Source organism: Mastigoproctus giganteus, chromosome 9 (assembly GCF_048544385.1).
Source record: "Mastigoproctus giganteus isolate SK-2022 chromosome 9, ASM4854438v1, whole genome shotgun sequence".
Classification (NCBI taxonomy): Eukaryota; Metazoa; Arthropoda; class Arachnida; order Uropygi; family Thelyphonidae; genus Mastigoproctus; species Mastigoproctus giganteus.
This window is the reverse complement of record NC_143583.1, coordinates 181,243,445-181,264,974: the sequence shown is the minus strand read 5'-3', so window position 1 is coordinate 181,264,974 and position 21,530 is coordinate 181,243,445. Positions and strand designations below refer to the sequence as shown.

General features: G+C 37.8%; 1 protein-coding gene across 1 annotated transcript in view; it reads left to right on the top strand.

Annotated features, from left to right (window-relative positions):
• Positions 1 to 20,190, top strand: part of LOC150080924 (protein VAC14 homolog) — a 247,387-nt gene extending 227,197 nt beyond the window's left edge. The window contains exons 15-16 of the mRNA XM_090382035.1: positions 11,694 to 11,853; positions 19,858 to 20,190. Of these exons, the coding sequence (XP_090238161.1) occupies positions 11,694 to 11,853; positions 19,858 to 19,996 (299 nt within the window). The 3' untranslated portion in view covers positions 19,997 to 20,190. The remainder of the gene's footprint in view (positions 1 to 11,693; positions 11,854 to 19,857) is intronic.
• The last annotated feature ends 1,340 nt before the right edge of the window (positions 20,191 to 21,530 follow it).

The window sequence follows — 21,530 nt, the reverse complement described above, 5'->3', positions numbered from 1 at the left end:
ATACAGGATGAACAAAACGTATAACAAACATGGTCTTGGAACGGAACTTGTTCATAAAACAAGAGCTGCCTGTACAATACTCAAGATGTGGCCTAATCAGGCCCTATACAAAAGGATAATCACCACCTTATTCCTGCTAGCAAAGTTTCTGTATATCATAGACAAAACTCCATGAAGTTTTCTGGCAACGTGTGCTGCTCAAAGAATTTCATGTCTGACTGCACAAAATACTCCTCCCCATGTCTTTTTCATTATCCAGTACTGTGAGTGTAGTACCACACAGTTGATAAGTTATTTTGTGATTACTGCTACCCATATGGAGTACCTTACATTTGTTAATATTCAACTTCTCAGCAAAAAATTTACCCAAATTTCCTAGAACTTTTTGCAGTAGCTCACCCTGATTACTGTCATTAGCCATCCTGCCAACATTTGTATCATCCACAAACTTACACATTAAGCCTGATATACCTTCATCATATTCATTAATAAATATTGAAAGCAACAATGGGCCCAGCATTGAATCCTGTGGGACTCCACTGATAATACTAGTCCATGAAGAGCAGCATCCACTGAAAACCACACTGTCTTCTTGCACTTAACCATCCCTTTATCCATAGCAGTAACTTACCCTTAATGCCACATTGCTCCAGTTTATACAGCAGTCTTTAATGTGCAACAGTATCAAAAGCTTTCCTGAAATCCATGTATATAATATCAAAATTATTTTTTGCATCCATCATAGTAACCTATCAGATTGGTTAGACAAGACCACCCTTTTAATCCATGCTGTGACTGCAGTATAATTGCATATCTATCTAGATGATTCTGCATTACTTTTTTAGCCAGTTATTTTATTATTTTCCCTGGAACAGACGTTAAGCTAACAGGTCTGTAATTACACTTTTGTGAGGACCAAAAGTAATTACTTCTGATCCTCCCTTTATGAATTGGGAATCATTGCACATTTCCAGTCCATAGGGACCTTCCCCGAATCCAAGGATGCACTCATAATTATGGCTATAGGCTTGCTTAACACCTTTGCTTCCTCTCTTTATATCACTGGAACATAAAAAAAAAGGCACCCCAGGTGCCTTTTTTTTTATGTTCAGCTTCAATAATTCCTCTTCTGCTTTCCTTTCGATTATCACAGTCATTTAGCTCCCCATTGAAGTCCCCTCGACGTGGGCACCTGTACGTGGTGAGGGGACCTCCCAGTGACGCTGCTGGACTTCCAGACTAGCATCACTGGGATCCAACACCCACAGCCCAGGTTCCAGGCTTACATCAATGGAATCCGGCGTGTTTGCCGTGCGCTGCGACCCGTGGAAATTCGGAAAGGGGGATCCTGGTGGTTGAGGGGCCCCAGCTTCAATACACCACTTTGGCCCCTGCTTCGACAAGACGGGTGGTCCTGGAAGGCCCAGCTAGGATAAATCGGCTAGTAGGCTCGCCTGAGAGGGTCAACCGTGTCAATGCCACACCCCTACCCTCATGGTCCGAGGGACAGGATTCAGGCTGGCGGCGGCGCGGGTATAGCGTCTGGGTAGCCCTGGCGTTTCACTCCCGAGCGCATTTATTGCATGCCGGGTAGTGGGCGTCCCTTTGGGCTCCGTGGTGGGTGGGGAACCCGGGCACTGAACAATTTAAAAACTATATGAATCCTATATGATAAACATATTTCTTCTGGGGCCCCAACCCGGTCCCTATCTGCAAACAGAGACGAAGACACAGGTAGTATTATTAGTACAAAGAGGCAGCGAACTGAAGTACCATCGGGGCCTGTTCCAAGGTTCCTAATTATACACTCCACCGGTGGAAAACCGATTGGTAAAATGTCGCCCTTTTTTATTCAAAAAGGGTTAGATGGGTTAGCAGGTTCACCCAAATCAGTTAAGAGGCTTCGTTCTGGGGATCTCGATTGAATCTAAAAATGACAGGCAATCAGAACATCTCCTCCGAGTAACATCAATCGGAGGAATACCCATAACAGTGACACCACACAGAACACTCAATTCATCGAGAGGTGTCATTTTGAAGTGGGACCTTCTCGACGTAACCGAGGAGGAAATCTGCTCCAAATTAAAACCACAGGGAGTTATTGCCGTCAAGAGAATTACTGCGCGAAGGGATGGAAAAATTGTTAAAACCAGGAGCGTTATCCTGACTTTTAACTCTCCTAAACCTCCTGACGAGATTAAAGCTGGATACATCAATTGTTCAGTGCGTCCATACGTTCCGAACCCTTTACGGTGTTTTAAATGCCAGAAGTATGGACATTCTCAAATGGCCTGCCATGGAGTCCTTGCATGCCCTCGATGCGGTGCAAAGGACCACGAAACAACAGCATGTTCAGCCGCAAAACCCACCTGTATTAACTGTGAAGGCGAACACCCGGCCTACTCACGAGCATGCCAGAGGTGGAAAGAAGAAAAAGAAATTCAACGGCTGAAGGCAGAGCTAAATATATCATACCAGGAGGCAAGGAAATCGGTGAAACCCCTGAATATCAACAAACCTACCTACGCCCAGAAAGTAGCAGGGAGATGTTCCGTCGGAACTCAGACGGACATGACCATTCCTCCAAAGGAGTCTTTCACTCCCATCGCACGTTATCTCTTAAGTTCTCAAAAACCTGCACAGAAAAACCAATCAGCTGCCACTCCTATATCAGTACCTCCTAATGCTCCACAAGTAACAAAGGCAATTATCAAAGAAAAGAATAAGAAAGGGGAATGCCCCCCTACTACCCAAGAAAACATGGATGTCGAGCAGAAGGAGGTACCCGAAGATTCAGTCTTGGAACTCTTTGCGGAGGAAGAAATGGACACGGGACAGCGTCCATTCTTCTCCAAAAAAGATAAACCCAAGACTGATAAAAGTAAGCCCTCAGCACCTCGGAAGCCGCCTGATGGACCCACCAAGCCAAAATAATGGCTAAATTCCTACAGTGGAATTGTCGTGGATTCCGGCGAAATACTGATGACATCAAGGCCCTCCTGCAAAAGCACGAGCCAGTTTGCTTTTGCCTGCAGGAGACTTACCTAAAGGCAAATGATGATCCCACAATGCATAACACCACAATTTTTCGTAAGGATAGAATTGCGGATGGTCCTGCTCATGGAGGACTGGCTATCCTTGTGGGAAACCAGACCCCAGTTCAGCCCTTGCTAATTACAACTAGCATAGAAGCTGTTGCAATTCGCCTTACAGTGGGATTTTTATTAACAGTCTGCTCTATTTATTTGCCACCTGGGACTGACATCTCCCAGGAAGACCTTGATGTCTTGTAATGCAGTTGCCTTCCCCTTTCTTACTTTTTGGGGATTTTAATGGACATAACACCCTGTGGGGTAGTGCTAACATCAACGGAAGGGGACGAGTCATAGAGCGTATGCCCAATGACAATGACCTCTCCCTTCTAAATACTGCAACAAACACCTTCTTCCACATGCCTACCCGTACTTTTTCTACCATTGATCTCTCTATCTGCTCCCCTTCTCTACTCACTTCACTCACTTGGGATTTGGAGGAGAATCCATACGGAAGTGATCGCTTCCCTGTGATAACCTCGTTACACAGTGGGAGACCATGCCTTCCTTTTACGTTACCACGGTGGAAGTTTGATCAGGGTGACTGGAATGCCTTCCAACATCAGGCAAATTTTGACCTCAGTACAGTCAGTCGGGAGCCTATCAATGACGCAGTAAAAATACATCACAGAAATCATTGTCCAAGCAGCTGCGAATGCTGTCCCAAAAATATCTGCCCGGTTTCCACCATTTCCCAAACCTTGGTGGGATTCACAATGCACAACAGCAAAAAAGGCTCACAACAAAGCGTGGGGGATATTTCGCCGATATCCTACCACGAACAACCTTATAGCCTTCAAACGTGCACGAGCCAAAGCATGCTACATCCGTCGTCAGAGTCAAAAGGAATCGTGGATCCGTTTTACATCATCTATTAACCAGTCTACTAACTCTAAGGTAGTCTGGGATAAAATCCGGAAAATGAAGGGAAAATATACATCCCACCCTTCTTCAATCCTAGATTATAATGGATGCACTATTGCAGACCCAACTGCAATAGCCAATGTTCTTGGGGAAACATTCTCTAACATCTCCGCAACATCCTCATATTCCCCAGAGTTCCTGGTCCTGAAACATAAACTGGAAAAACAAGCACTTAATTTTAAGTCCAAGGGCCTCTATCCCTACAACGGGGCATTCACTATAGAGGAACTGGGGTCATCAACACTTAACCAATTGACACCAAAGCAAGTGCTGTTGGACCAGATGGCATCCATTATGAAATGATTAAACATCTTTCATCAAATCTATGGATTGTCTGCTCCTTCTGTATAACAGAATCTTTATTGAAGGGCAGTTTTCGCACTCCTGGCGAAAGGCAATCGTTCTTGCCTTTCCTAAGCCAGGAAAGGATCCAAAGTCACCACCAATTATCGTCCTATTGCTCTAACTAGCTGTCTGTGCAAAATCCTGGAGAGAATGGTTAATTCTCGTTTAATATGGTATCTAGAATCAAATGACCTCTCCAACATCCAGTGCGGCTTCCGAAGGAACCGGTCCTTTGGACCATCTTATTAGATTGGAAGCATCCATCCGGGATGCTTTCCTAAAATGTGAACACTTGGTGTCGGTGTTCTTTGACATGGAGAAAGCGTATGACACAACTTGGAGATTTGGCATCTTAAAAGATCTGCATAGCTTTGGTCTTAGGGGGCAACTCCCAATTTTTATTAAAAACTTTTTAGCCGATCGATCTTTCCAAGTTCGTGTGGGATCCTCACTCTCTCCTTCCTTCAGCCAAGAGGAGGGAGTACCACAAGGATCAGTATTAAGTGTCACGCTTTTCGCCATCAAAATAAATTCAGTCACAGAACAACTTCCTCCAACCGTAAACAGTGCCCTCTATGTTGATGACTTTAGCATTTTTTGTCAGTCTTGCAACATGAGGGTTATTGAAAGACAACTGCAGAAAGCCATTGATTGTCTGAATTCCTGGGCACTTGCTAATGGCTTCAGGTTTTCGCTGGAGAAGACCGTTTGCATACACTTTTGTCGTAAGCGTAATCCTCATCCTGAACCTGAATTAAGGCTCGGACAAAATGCTATTCCAGTAGCAGCGGACACAAAATTCTTGGGACTCATATTTGACAAAAAGCTGACTTTTCTGGATCATATCCGTCAGCTCCGCACAAAGTGCACACGTGGGCTTAATATTCTCTGTTCGCTCTCTTCTACATCTTGGGGAGCAGACCGATGGACCCTTCTTCGGCTTTACTGTGCACTTGTGCGATCCAAACTAGATTATGGGTCCCAGGTATATTCCTCAGCCAGAGACAGTGTCCTTCGATGGCTGGACCCCGTCCATCATCAGGCCCTACGTATTTCTACTGGAGCATATTGCACATCTCCTGTCCAGAGCTTATACGTCGAAGCAAAAGAACCACCGTTATCGCTTCGACGTAAGCAGTTGTCTTTAAAGTACGCTTTAAAACTGAAATCCCTGCCAGACCATCCTTCGTGGCCATTCGTTTTTGAGCCACGATGGGAAAATTTATATAATACCCGTAAGACTGCCAATCGTCCTTTTGGTATTCGTCCCCAAGAGCTACTCAAAGAACTTAATATCAAGGTAGACAAAGTTGCCCAAACACCAAAGCAACGCTTTCCACCCTGGCATGCTCATGTCCTGGCATGTGACTTGTCTCTTAGAAATTGGGGAAAGTCAGACACTCCATCATCTGTCTACCTGCAGCTTCATTCAGCACACCGAACTGAATATTCCGACTTTGCGCCAGTCTACGCAGACGGTTCGAAGTCGGAATCATATGTGGGATCTGCTGCTGTCTTTACAGACACCACTACATCGGAGCAGATTCCTTCTGAATGCAGCATATTTACTGCATAGCTGCATGCTATAGAGTTAGCCTTGGATCACATTAGTGAATGCCAATACCAATACCAACGGTTCATTTTATATTCCGACTCTCTCAGCATGTTACAGGCTTTAATATCTGTGAGATATAATCCTCATCCAATTCTGTCTAGTATCACTTCCTCCGTGGACGTGAATATGATATCTGCTTCTGCTGGATTCCTAGCCACATTGGGATTAGGGGGAATGATTTGGCTGACACCGCAGCCAAATCAGCAATTCCCAATAATAATCGGTGCCTGTCAGTCCCCTATACAGACTACAGGCAAATAATACACGAGAAAATACACTCCCAATGGCAGGATTCGTGGAATAGACAGACTGCAAATAAATTATATCGTATAATTGAACCGGGGCAGTCTAGTCTGCGCAGGAATCATAAGGAGGAAGTTGTTCTTGCCCGGACCCACATAGGACGTAGTCATTTGACACATTCTTTTTTGCTGAGGGCTGATGACCCTCCTATGTGTGTGAGTCCTGTGGCACAATTTTATCAATTAGGCACATTTTAATTGATTGTCCAGATTTTAGCAATATCCGTTTTACCGCTTTTAACCATCTGACTGAGCCATATACACACTGTCAGAGTTTATCTGACAATGACAATGTGTCTGCTGTTTTTAGCTTTTTAAAATCAATAAATATTTTTACATGTATATAAAATTTACATTTTTCTTTTATATATTTGTTATACCTTTTGACATAATGACCTAACTAATTAGGTCACTGAAAGTTTAAAAATTTTTTTATAAATGACCTGGCCTTGGCGCATTATAGCCTTAGCAGCTAATGCGCCAATAAAACCAAACCAAACCAAACGCCATTGAAGTATTATATAAACTTCTAGCATCCCTTTCCATAAAAAATTCCTCATGTGAATGTAGATGCAAAATAAATACTCAATTTGTGAGCGCCTTGAGTGGGGTCATCAACACTTAACCCATTGACATCAAGTGGCCCAATGTGATTCAATCCCTTCCTTCTACTTGTAATATAAGCATAGAAGTTTTTGCTGCTTTTTATGGCATTCCTTTCCATAGAGGTGCACAATAGCCTTAGATGCTGATGTGCCATAAAACTCCTAACAACCAACCAACCAGCCTTACCATAGACTTCTTATAATCTGCCTTAGCTTGCCTAACCTCCTTTGTGACTTTATCACAGACTAATTTTTATATACCGTAGGCTTCTGAATCAACTGATAATTTATATACATCCCATGCACTTTTCTCTTCCACGTATATCAATAGTTCGTCTGTCATCCTTTTAGGTCTAAGCCTTGAAAAGTATTTGTTCATTAGTATGAAAGGCCTAGTAACTTCTATGATTACTTTCCTAAATGCTTCCCATTTAGAATTTGCTGTTGGCAACATCATCAGTTGGTCCCACTGCGTAGAATGTAAAAACTTAAATTCTATGAGTCCACTGTAGTTATACTTACAAAAGCAAAAACCTTTCCTTTTACCCTTGACAGTAGTTATGTCTTTAATTAAATTCCATATTAGTACACTGTGATTATTATTATTATTAGCCATATGGTTCAAGGAAGCCTGAAGCTTATGCTGAACCAGCAAAAAAAAAAATTCCCCGAGTTACCCTGAGAGAGAGAGAGAGTAAAAAGGAATCATCAAGAAAGAGAAGAATGATGATATCCAGCTCAGGACCCTGGGTGTGCCAAGCACATACTCACCAGATGTAAGCCCCCGTGATTGCTGCCACCCAGTTGGTTCTTTACTTGCAGATTCTTAATGCCTAAAGAATTACTGCTGATAATGAGATCAAGTGTGTTGCCTCTCTAATATTCTGCTATAGAAAACAGTCATCCAAGTAATCTACAAAAATCTTGTTCGTGTGTGAGTTACCAAAATTCAGTAACAGTGTTCCTTGCTTCTTCATTAGAACATTTCATAGTCTTTCTACAGTAGTTGAAATCTGTGTATCTGATCCCAATTTTGCCAGTTTTTTGAGGTTCTGCTATATATTGATATATATAGCTGCATGTTGCAAATTATCCTATCAAAATTATTTGGGCACCCTAACTAAGATTGGAGGCTATACACAAGCATATCTCAGGGCCAGTAGAAATAAAAGATATGTCATCAGCCTATATCAGCATACTTAATGGAACCTATATCTTTAATGGAACCTTTTGTTTCCAATAAAATAAATTTTGAACCTCATGATATGTATTGGGATTATGTAAATATTTTTGCTGGTCCTCAGTTCCTTAGACCCTATAAATAAAATATCACATGAATTATATGAATTTCTTAACAGTTAATTCCTCTGTCAAGTTTTGGAAAACACAATAAGTTGTATGACGAATTGTACTCCAAACTTAAAATGCTTACAATAAGGACATTTGTGAATATTTTTCTTTGTCTTTTTTTTTTTTTTTTTTTTGCTGGTGCTCATTTCTTTGCACAATCTATAAATGAAATATCACATCAGTGATGTCATTAGCTCTTTTTTTAAAAAAATGGTGTCTTTTCACTTATGCTAACTGGATTTTGCACATCAACCTTTAGAAACATACATACCTAACAGTATAGAATTTTCACATTTTTTCTTTATCAGAAATAATATACAGATATCAAAATGAAAATATGATAATCATAGCACAAATAGTTCACTCAAAATCTATAAGATAATTTTCATATCTTCAATAGCTATTTAAAAAAAATAATAAATAATTTTTTTCAATCCAAATGAATATTCTACACTGCACAGTTTTAGAAGCCTATAACATGGGAGCAGTTATTTATCTATCTGGTTATACTTTTTCCCTAGTTGATTATACTAAAAAAATGCAATAAAACAATGAAATATATATTCATCCACTAGTATTTTTTTTTTTTTTTTTAGAATTTGTCTGCTGCTGAATTTTTATTTTTTATTTTAAGTTGTACTATAAACATTGTACAAATGAAATATGTTTGTAGTTGCAGTATTTATTTTCCAAAACATTTCTTTTAGTAACATAAGCTTCAAGGGCTATCAGAAAAGTTGCAGCTATATACAGGGTGTGTTAAAAATATTGGTACAAACGTTTAGTGGAGGTAGGTAACATCTAAAGGAATGTGAATCGCATAGGAACCCATAACCGGAAACGTCACGGGAAAGTAGTAGCAGAGGCACAAGAAGCAGAAATGACACAAGACAGTAATTAGTGGCAAACATTTATTTTACATAATATTAACAATGGAGTATGAGATGGATGTATTTCATGATGTTACAACAGATGCTCGAAGGTTCCACCATGAGACGCGATGCATGCGTGACACCAACGCAGCATGGATTGGCAGACACAGTCGAACACACCTGGAGTTTATTTGACAGTAGCAGCAGTGCAGACGAGTCTCGCCACGAGATCCACTTCCGTCTCCACAGGCAATTCATACACGATAGATTTGAGGGCCCCCCCCACAAAAAAGAAATCAAGGCTTGATAAATCAGGTGAGTGTGGGGGCCAGGCACCGGATCCACCACAGCCAATCCATCGACGCCCAAAACGCCTGTTCAAATGATCATGAACACACCTTCCATAATGGGCAGGTGCCCCGTCATGTTGAAACCAAATGTTGCGTCTCACATTTGCTGGAACATCGTCAAGTAACACTGGTAGAACTTGTTCAAGAAAGATCCGATATTTAGCGGAGTTCATGCGGGATGGTAACAGGTATGGGCCGACTAAGCAGTCACCGACCATACCTGCCCACACATTTATTGCGAAGCGATGTTGTGCCTCATGGGGGTGCACACCGTGTGGGTCCTCTGTTAATCCATACACTAGGTGCATGTCTGCCAGCTCACAGTTCATATATTGATGCATGCTCTTCGTGTGGCGACTACTGCTTAATCAGTAAACCAGAAATTTTCCCTCTCACAAACTGATGAACAGCACCGTGTATCGACTTACGGTGACGTTTCCGATTATGGGTTCCTATGCAATTCACATTCCTTTAGATGTTACTACCTCCCCTAAACATTTGTACCAATATTTTTGAGACACCCTGTATATTCAGACAGGTGTGTTTGAGAGGAACCAATTTGGAGTCTGTAAGGCTCTAAGAAGGAATTTACATCAAACTGATGTAAACTGAATGAAGGTAAAATTTTCATTGTTATAAATGATTCCAGAACTAGGAATCATAAATTAAAATTACAGGGGAAGAGGCTTAGAGTGGATTGCAGGAATTTTTTTTTTAGCTAGCAAGTTGTTAACTGGAATAAGTTATCTCCATGGGTAGTTGAAGCTGAAAGCTTGGAGAAATTCAAAGATCAGTCTGATAGTTGCCTACTTGAAAAGAGAAACACATAGTTAATTTATTTTATTTATTTATTTTATTTTTTTGGCTAGTGCAAAAAAAAAAAATTGGGACTTCCTTGCATTCTGTGGCTGATACTAATAACATCAATCATTCATTTTTTTAGCTTCATATATTATTCCTTTGTGAAGACTCCTATACATTCATTGTAACTGAATTAACAAGTGAATGAGAAAATAAGTATCTCTGAGTGATTATTCATTAATAGAAATTATGCTTTGACCATCCCCGGATCAAATTTTATATAAACATTGGTGAGAGGGGTCACAACATGATAAAGAAAACCACCCCTTGTTCCAAATACATTCAGCCGAAGAACATCATTTACAGTAATAAATAAGATGAACAACATTCACTGGATGCTTTGTCAGTTTCTTATGTCACCGGTTGCTAATAAATAAAAAAGCAATCTCAGAAAAAAATCGAAACACAATTTTTAATTATATTTGTCAGATTTTCACTGTAGTAAAAATATTACTGTTAATGCTGATCCTGGAATGTTCTTGGAAAGTCAACAGAATCTTAGCATGCCGAAAATAGCAGGTCTTTTCGAACAAAAACTGCTGAGTGCTATTTTATGCTCTATGTCCCATACAAAAGGTTAAAAGAAAATCTGTCGTTTTCATTTACGTTTTCATTTAGAGGAGAATCCCATAATTATAAGTTCCTGACAATCAAAAATACATTATAGAGTGACAAATCATGCTTCACCTTTGTTTAATCTCATGACATGTTTTTAAACTGGAACAGTTCAAAAACATGCCATGAGATTAAACTAAAAAATGTGCCCTCCTCACAGTGAAATGTACTATGGACCTGTTTCCCCTTCATTTATATTGGAACTGTTAACTTTTATGAGCACCAGTGTGTACCGAGATAGTCTGGACTCTACTCTTTATGAGAATTCTTTAGAGCAAAGAGTCTTTATTCTTTCATCTAGAACTGCTAGTCTAAATAATAAATATTCTGAACTGTTATGAACTATGCTGAAATATTATGACCTGATGTGGAACAACAAAGAAAAGTTTCCACCACAAATGCCAGACCTTAGCCTTATTTCAAGTACCTTTAGGATGAATATAATAGTTCATCCAATAGTCCTTAATATTAGAACATTTTGAGACTGCAGGTAAAAAATTGGTTGAGATGTGTCTGTGTAGGGTTAAGATATGAATGCTGCCAAGAGAAAGTTTATTAAAGTTTGCAAGAAATGCATCTTTTGTTTTGAAAGGTAATATCTTTACTCTGTGAAATAATGTTGGTAGGAGTAGAGTAATATGTTCATTTGATAGTATGCTAATATTTCATCCATTGAAAAGGTTGAGCATTTGAATTTGATTATTTGAGATTAAAACTTAAATGTAGAATTGACTTTAACAAATATTATTATTTAAATTGTAGACCTCAGACTTCAGCTGCTTGATGCTCCACAAAACCCCTATCTTGTAAAAGGGCTTTATGGTTTGTTAATGCTTCTTCCACAGAGTGAAGCATTTCACACTCTGAGACACAGACTTGCTTGTGTACCAAACATTCAATTGATGCCTCCTCAAGAATCTAGGTAAGAATTATATTTTTTTATGTTCTAATCTGTCCGCCCCCCTTTCCAATATAGCCTGAATTCATCTACAGGTATTTTAAGATTTATTTTTCAATTAAAGACAGTTTGAAAGTATGCAACGACACGTGCAAAACTTAGTTTTATGTAATTGCAGTTCAACTGGTTGTAAGTTATCACAGGGATGAAAACTTCAGTATATCCATAAATTCATTATAAAAGTAACTTCAGCAAGGTGGATGAAATACAGTAGATATCAGAAAAAAATCACATTCAAACTCTCCTATTTTTTGAGATATTGAGATAGCTTCTTCATCCAAAACACCATTTTGTACAATTTGTGATAATTTATTTTCATTATTTTGTATAGGATATTTGTTTCATTCTAGAAGTCTCGCAGTGATTTCCATGTCTATTAATATAATATACAGCAGTTTCTCAACCTGTGGGCCATGGGACTTGACAGTAAAACAGAGGGTTTTTTTTTTTTTTTTAATTAGTAGTAGTAGTAATTATTTTGGCTTTTTTTTTTGGACCTCCCATCAGCATTAAAGAACGAGAACTGGGATTTGTCAAACTAGGCGGTGTTTATCCCATCATCCACTATCCAATGTTGGAGTTCCATTGTAACTACAGCTTCTCTTCTTTTGCTGACAGAAGTGGAACATGGTTCGGTAAGCACCTGTGATATCCCATTCCTGACCCCATACAAGTTGTGCATTCTGAAAAGCCTCTTTTGTTACCTCTGTAGTACTAGCTTGTTATTTGACTGAATGTAGCCTTTTATGTTATCCTATACAAGTATATGTCAGCCTCTTGGCCTCCCACAGCAATGATATCCTTCTACCCACTGGATTTCATAGATATTATTTGGTTATTGATGCTATCTTAATACTCCCGAGACATTTTTGTGTGAAAACCCAAGCAGAGTTGTAGTTTCTAAGATACTCATGATTATATATCTGTTGCCAACTACCATGCCACATTCAAAGCCACTTAAATCTTTTGTCTTGCCCATCCTTGCATTTCACACATACATCTCTGTATATATGCCCACCTGCTTTATTTTGCATGGTTGATATAAAGCAGGTGAGCAGATGTGTAGAAATGCTGCTCATCAAGTACTTTGATACTGTTGCTGAAGGAGCACTCCATTTCATGAAAAGGGTAAGTGTGCCTAATAAAGTGGCCACTCACTGTATTTGCATCCAGAATAAGAATCAAAGTAACTTAGTATGTAATTATTGTTTCCAGATATACCATGACATAAGAAATGCATAGTAAAAACAACCTTTGAATGCATTTAGCATTAGTTGAGGCATATGATGCAAGAAAGTAAGCTTATAGAGCATCAGCCAAAAAAAAAGAAAGAAAGAAAAACCCTTCCCATTTCACCCATCCGGTCATTCCAAATGTTTGTCTAGTTCAGCCTTAAATTTATTTAAGCTATCAACTTCCACAACAACAGATGGAAGTCTTTTCCAGCAGTCACCTACCCGCTGGCTAAAGGCAAGCTTCCACACATCTATTCTACAGCTGTCTTTCCTCAGTTTGAATCTATGTCCCCTCAGGTTCTTAATCCCAGCAAGTGGAAGTATCCCATCAGCATTGAGCCTGCTCAAACCATTCAAGGCCTTGTACACCTCAGTCAGATCACCTTGCAGGTGCCTAGTCACCAGATGCTGCAACTGACAGAATTTAAGCCTCTCCTTGTAAGAGAACCCCTTTGTTTCTCTCACCAATCATGTTGCCCTTCTCTGTACTCGTTCTAGCAACTCTACATCCTTCCTAAAATGAGGCCTCTAGATCTGTACACAATACTGAAGGTGTGGCCTGACCAGGGCTCCCACTCACAAATTTTAAAAAAACTTAGATTGCAACTTAAATAAACCCAAAAAAAACCTAGTTTTCATCATATAGTATAGCAACACAAATAAGATAAAACTTACCATGCAAAAATATCTTTTATTTAATTGTAATCAGAATTTTCATCCCATTCAGTTCCCTCCACATTTATTTTTTGAAGTTCTTTCATTTTTTTCAAACGTTCTTCGTATCTTTTATGACAAGTTCCTTGTATGACTTCTTTTACCAATTCTGATTTAGGTTTCCATGTATAGCAATTTTGATTAGATCTATTTATCGCCTGTTTTGCTATTAGTCGATTTTTCATAGTTTCTGGTTTAAGGGAGTTTGTGGCTTTTGTTTTTATATGGTTTACTTGGGAGAAGATTCTTTCTACGCTTGCCGAAGAGTGAGGTAAAATAGTTAGACTGGTCATAAAGTTAGATAAAATCTCATATTTAGAATTATTAAAGCCATCTTTTACATTACGTAACAGATACCAAAACTCAGGGATGGTTTTGTAAGAGAAATCTAAATCTTGATTTAAACGAAATGATCTCCATTCATCATCTAGAAGATCTAGTTTGTCTTCAGAAACAAGGTGAGGGAACTGCATTGCTAAATGGAAAATTGAGGATGGCGAATTGGCACAATCATGTATCACTGCTGGGTCAAGAACATTGAGACTGGCGATAATTCCATCATCATTTAGAGGAAATCTTTTTCTGATTTCCATACAAAGTTCAACAAGAAATTTTAAACAATCATTTTTAAACCTGCTTTCACTGTCACCAAGTGGTGTTGAATATAATAAGGCCATACAACGGCCTCCCAAATATATTTTATTCAGAGGCTTATGATTTATTGCATTGCTTGGATCAATTTCAACCAGCCTGCACGAAGTAATGACTTCTTTTATGAAAAAACTAAGAATATTTTTATACTCAATTGAAACCATTGAATGAAGTAAGTGCAATCTGAAATGTTCAGATTGAAATTCAATATTCAGGCAGTTTATTTTCTCCAGTACATATCCTAAAAACAACAACATATGCTTAGTTCCTTTGGTGATCCTAGTATTGTAAATATTCCCTGCACCATCGATTTTGTCAATTTTTGATTGAGACTGAAAATAAAGAACTAACGCATCCCACTGCTCAATAATAATTTTTATTACATTGCCATGGGATAACCGTGTTTGTGCTAATTTGGGGATTTTATGCTTAGCAGTATCTACAACATCTTGAATCATTTTGAACTCGTTTAATCTTTTACTACTACGCGAAAAATAACAAGAGATATCTTTTATAAATATTTCTAGATATGATGGTGGTACCTTGACTGAATGACTAGCACATAATGCAAAAGAATGGCAAACACATCCCATTATAAATACTGATGGTACATCCTTTTTTAGCAATGACTGGAACCCACTCTTAGTGGCACAATTATCACTTCTAAAGCCAACGAGATTACTTATTTGAATGTTTTTTTCTATGAAAAGATCTTTTACAGCTTGATAAAGCCCTTCTGAAGTACCATTTTCGACACAAACAGTGTCAAGTAACACATCTACAACATCAAGTTTTTGAATATCAAAATATCTAACAACAACAGCTAGAACTTGCGATAAAGATAAATCTGTACTTTCATCTATTATCATTGAAAACTTGTTGTTTCTGCATATGTTACAAATGTATATTTTTTCATGATAGGCTATGCCATCTTGTATAAGATAAGAGACTTTAGTCGCCTTCATCTGAACTTGTTTTGCAATATTGCTATCATGAAATGCTTTCTTACATGCTTCTATAAGGTGATCACATTGCGCAAATGGAATATTATGCTCAGAAATGAGTGCAGCAATTGTTAACTCTGCCTTTGCTACTTCTTCATTCTCTGTAGGTTTACGTTTTGTGAAGAACGTGTCTAATGTTGAACTTGTCTTAGCAATATTTGCACTTTTTTTATGTTTAACTGTATTTTTATGCGCTAGTAACATCGATTTATTGGCATTTTTTAATTTTATTTCACAACAAATACAGTAAGATGCACCTTTTTCATTACTGTCTTCTTTCAACCAATCCTTTAATTCCGGATCTTCTAACCATTCATTTATAAAATTTTGAGTATACCACCGTTTACTCATCTTTCTCTGTGGAGAACAAGTTTCAGACATTGTGGGCAATTTGTGGGTATGGCTAATTAGCAGTTATCTTATTTAAAATGTTCTATAAAATAAAAAATAAATCACTAATCCATTAACATAAAATATAAATAGCCACTACAATTTAAATTTATTATATCGCTCTATGCAGTACACGCATAAATGTAAAAATCACACCAAATAATGCAATAATATCACGAAAGACTGTGCAGTAAAGACCGCCTTCCGCCTGCTCAATAGGCTGCGCATACATGTTAGTAACACGAACATGTATGAACATGTAAGCATAATTTCATAGTGTAGAACCCTGCGAAAACTTTGAAATCCTTTTACATTTGTAGTATTTTGTATAAGCATTTGAGATATTACAAATTATGATCAGTATTGTTAGAATATAAAATTAAGAAAATTGTAAACTGTTATTAAATGTATTAAATTTTATTGTATTTGCAAGAAATAAAAATAAATTTTGACTTAAAATTAAAAATTACCAAAAAAAACCCAGATAATGAGATATTTTTGTGAAAAAAACCTATCAACCCAGATGACAATCAAAAAACCCAGGAGTGGGAGCCCTGGGCCTGACCATTGCCTTATACAAAGGTATAATCACCTCCTTGTCTCTGCTAGCAAAATTCTTATATATCATTGACAAAACTCCATGACCTGCTCAGGCCGCCTGTCTGCACTGCTCATAGAGCTTCATATCCGAATGCACAATTACCCCCAGGTCTTTTTCATTCCCCACCTCCCTGAGTGTAGTACCACACAGTTGGTACGTTTCTCTTTGGTTACTGCTACCCATATGCAGTACTTTCCATATTAAACTTCAGTTGCCACTTCTCAGCCCATCTTCCTAACTTTTCTAATCCTGTTGCAATAGCATACTGTCTTTACTATCATTAACAACCCTGCCAACCTTTGTATCATCTGCAAACTGGGACATTAAGCCTGATATACCTTCATCGATATCATTAATAAATACACAAACAAACAATGGGCCCAGTACCGAACCCTGGGGGACTCCACTAGTTGTTAGCTCTACTTGGAGTAATAACATTACTCCAAGTAGAGCAGTGTCCATTTATTACCACTCTCTGCTGTCTCCCACTCAACCATCCCTTTATCCATTGCAGCAACTTGCCCTTAATGCCATACCGCTCCAATTTTTACAGCAGTCTTCCATGTGCAACAGTATCAAAAGCTTTCCTGAAATCCAAGTATATGATATCAAAATTATTTTTTACATCGAATTCCTTTGTGACCACATCACAGTATCCAATCAAATTGATCAGGCAAGACTTCCCCTTAACAAACCCATGCTGTCCTCCCCTTCCTTACAGAATTTCTCGTGTGAATATAGATGCAAAATGCTCATTCAGTTTGTCAGCTATCTGAGTAGGATCATCAACAGTCGAACCTCCAACACCAAGTGGACCAATTTGATTCATCCCTTTCCTTCTAGAGTTTACATAAGTAAAGAAATCTTTGTTGCTTTTCTTTGCATCCTTTGCCAAGGATTTCTCATAATCAGCTTTCGCTTGTCTAACCTCCTTTGTGACTTGATTATAGACTAGCTTATATCTGCCACAGGCTTCCATGTCACCCATTAATTTATAAGTATCCCACGCATTTTTCTTCTCTTCCAGATGTATCATTAGTTCATCTGACATCCATTTAGGCCAAAACCTTGAACAGTATTTCTTTGTTGGAATGAAAAGCCTAGTAACCTCCAAAATTAAGTCCATGAAGACTTCCCATGTAGAAATCAACATTGGCATCATCAGTTGATCCCGCTGAACAGAATTTAAAAACTGTCTGAGACCTCTGTAGTCACCTTTACAAAAGCAAAAGCCCTTCCCTTTAGCCTTGATGGTAGTTACAACTTTAAGTAATTCCCACATCTGTACATTGTGATCACTGTCACCCAGTGGTTCCTTTATTTGCAAATTTTTAATGCGTGAATAATCACTGCTAATAATCAGATCAAGAGTATTACTCCTTCTAGTTGCTTCTCGAACATATTGCTGTAGAAAACAGTCATCCAGTAAATCCACAAAAGTCTTGCTTGTGTGCGAGTGACCAACACACAAGTTCCAGTCAATATCAGGAAAGTTAAAATCCCCCATTTCAAATCATTCTGATTTACTGGCCAACTCTATTTCTCTGCACAATTGTTCATTGTACTCATCAAAATCATTAGGCCTATAACACACTCATACTCTCATTTTCCCTCTCCCAGTGTTTATGTTATACCAAACAGACTCAACATTGCATTGTCCATCATTGTCAACTGGATGTACTTCCTTAGATATTTTGTGTTTCTTAACTAACAGCATAACCCCTCCTCCCTTCCTACCCTGTCTATCCTTTCTATACACATTGCACTCCCCAAATTCCCATTCTGCTCTGCTTATATCTGTGTGAAACCATGTCTCTGATATCCCAACAATATCTGCCTTTGATGCCTTGATCAGCACTTCAAATTCATCAAATTTATTTACTATACTTCTAGCATTGGTGTACATGCAAGCATACATGCACCTGTTCTTCCTCTTAGTTACCCTAACACAGCCCATGTTTTTATTTGTTCCATGATGACCCCCAGCAACTTGCTCTCTAGGCTACTGCTCATTACAGTAGAAGTGCAAGAATTTTTTTTCCGCCTCTGCCTGCAGCTACTGTAATCTTTTAGTCTGTGAATCCCCCCAAGCTAGCAATTTTCTGACCCACCTAACACTGCCTCAATAGCATCAGCAAATATTCTTACACCCTTTCTATTTAAGTGTATCCCATTCCTGTAGAAGTAGTCTCTCCTGTTAGCAAGCACAGACCATACTGAAAAAAATTCTACCCCATGAGCCTTGCACATTCTCTCCAGGGCCGAATTTGAATGACAAGGCTCTCATCATATACTCCCTCCTATCGTGTCTGGGCAGAATTGCAGAAACTTTCAAATTCAACCCTAGCTCTCATCTTTTTTTCAACGTTGATCTGTACTTGTTTATTTAAATCTGCAGATCTCTTACCCTTGAGGTCATTAGTGCCAACGTGTACAACAATATCACCTTTTGTGCCCTTAAAAGATGATATCTGCTCTACAACATCATTAACTTTTGCCCCTGACAGACATCTCCTAAGGCTTGTCTTTAAGCACTGTAACTATGAATGAGATGTGATCAGATCACTCTGATCCCTTGAATCAAAATATAACCTAGAAACACAATTCTGCTACCCAACAAATTTTGTGTTGCACAGTTAACTAGGTGATGGGCCTATATTTTTGGGATAGTCCAGGAATGCTGCAGTCTGTTACCATAAACACATAGCCACTATCAAAGGCCGGTATTTTACCAATTAATAGCAACAATGCATGTAGTGATGAAACTGCATTATAGTGTCCTTTTTTCACCCAAACAACTCACTAGCAGTCACATGCTAGTAAGTCCACTGTTGCATGTCTTCCACCATAAATGCAGGATTCAGAATCCTCATTTGCCTCCCCCTTTCCCCCATTCATCTTCCAGACCTGGATCACAGCAACTCATTCCTCTTTCCAGAACTTAAGGAGCATATTCATAGACAGATTTTAATCAAATAGCAATATGTATATTTTAAAAGACTTTATCGCAGAGAACAGCAACTTTTTTTGTGAGCTATAAAAGGATTTTATGCACCATTAGGAAAGTGCATTACATTTCAGGGGATTATGTTTATCACTGAAATAAAAACTTTTTCAAAAGCTCTATTTTTACCTAGCCATTTTACACACTTTTGAAATTTTCTCTCTCTCTCTCTCTCTCTCTCTCTCTCACTCTCTCTCTCTCTCTCACACACACACACACACACACACACACACACACACACACACACACACACACACACACACACACACACACACATTAAACAGTATGCTTTGAGGATATGAAAATATGTGTAAGCTTTCTCATTTGTTACTTAAGTTCTCTTTTGTTTATTTTTGTTTTCTTTTCAAGGTTTCCTAATAAACAAGAAAATAGACCCCATCCTCAATCAGTCAGCTTTAATGACCTTCTCTTCCATTTCCAAATGGTTCAAGACAAACATAAGCAGTCCCGTCGTCCATCAAAATTTTGTGAACATCCTAACAGATAATCAACACAGGCACAATCGTCATTCATTCTCTGGATAAAATTGCCATTTGTTATGTAAGTTCATAGACATATATTGACAAGTTTTGGAAACATTGAACAAATGATGGGCTGTGATAGTAAATGATATGCCAGAAATCTGTTCTTAACATGTTGTTTTGCCTATATAGTATGCAGGTTACTTCAAAGGCCACGAAATACAGGATAATTAGTTAATATTTTATCACATAATGTAATTTTATTTTTCTGAATCTTTGTCTTATTCACCATACTTTATAAAATGATTAAGGTTTTAAGTGTTTCATTGTGTCACATTCTTATGGTAATATTTTATTTCTATAGATGGAGAAACGTTTTAAACTCTTTTTTATAATGACATGTATGTTATTTAACTTTCTTTCATAAACCCCTCATATGTGCAAGCCTTAATTAAAATATGAAGTATTAATATTACAATGAAAATTAATGCAAAGGAGATCACTTATGATATATTATGCAATGAGTTTAGCTATCAGAGTAAAATTATATCTTTGCGTATATTTCTGGTGTTAACATGCAGATGAAAGAAGCAGCAAAAGACCTAAAAAAATCTCAAAAATAAAGTATACTGTGAAAATTCAATTAGATTAAATTCCAAGTTAAGACTATTACTACCAGTATCTATAGCCTGTTTGTTAGCCTGCTTGCCCTGAGAATTTTAAATTACATAATATTGAGCTGCTTTATTTTCTTTTATGGGAGCCAAAGGGCTTATTGAAATTATTTTTGGCACTTCAGCTGTCTGTAATTAATTCATTTTTATCAGATCACTTTTTGAGAGTGAATACAGTATAAGTAATTAGAATAGGTGCCTTTAAATATATTCATTTACTTTTAAATCATTTCTCTTTTTTTGTATTATACTACATATAACTTCTCAGATTTTACTGTTAAAAATTTCTGCACACAACAAACGTTTGGTAATTTAAATACTTTTAATGTGATATGTGTGCATGTGTATCTATGTGTAGATATATATACTCATACATAAATATTGTTTAAATGCACTGATTTTAAGTGCATTAATGTGATTGCTATAAATTTCATAGCAGCTGGAAATATCATTATGAGTAATAGAAAACTACTCTTTTTTTTTTTTTCCAAAAATGAACACTGCTTTAGTAAAGATACCTGCGTATATTCAAATACAAGCAGATAATGCTCTCATTCTGCTCCCAGAGATTTAAATAATTTTTTTTTTTTTTTTTTTTTTGGATTTCTGGATAAACACCATACTAAAAATAAAACTTTCCCTTATTGGCTGAAGGGCTGAAATTTTGACACCAACAGAAAACTCTTACTTGTAGCAGTTTCAAAGACATGAATATGTGGGCCAAGACAATGCAAACAAATAAGTGGTCATTTTTATTGTTGCTTGTAGATAATTTTTTTCTGCTGAAGAAAAATTATGTATTTTCTGATGCTGCAGATGTAAATATATGGATACTACCATGTAAATAAGATATAATTAATATTTGATTATAAAGGCAGTTTTTTCC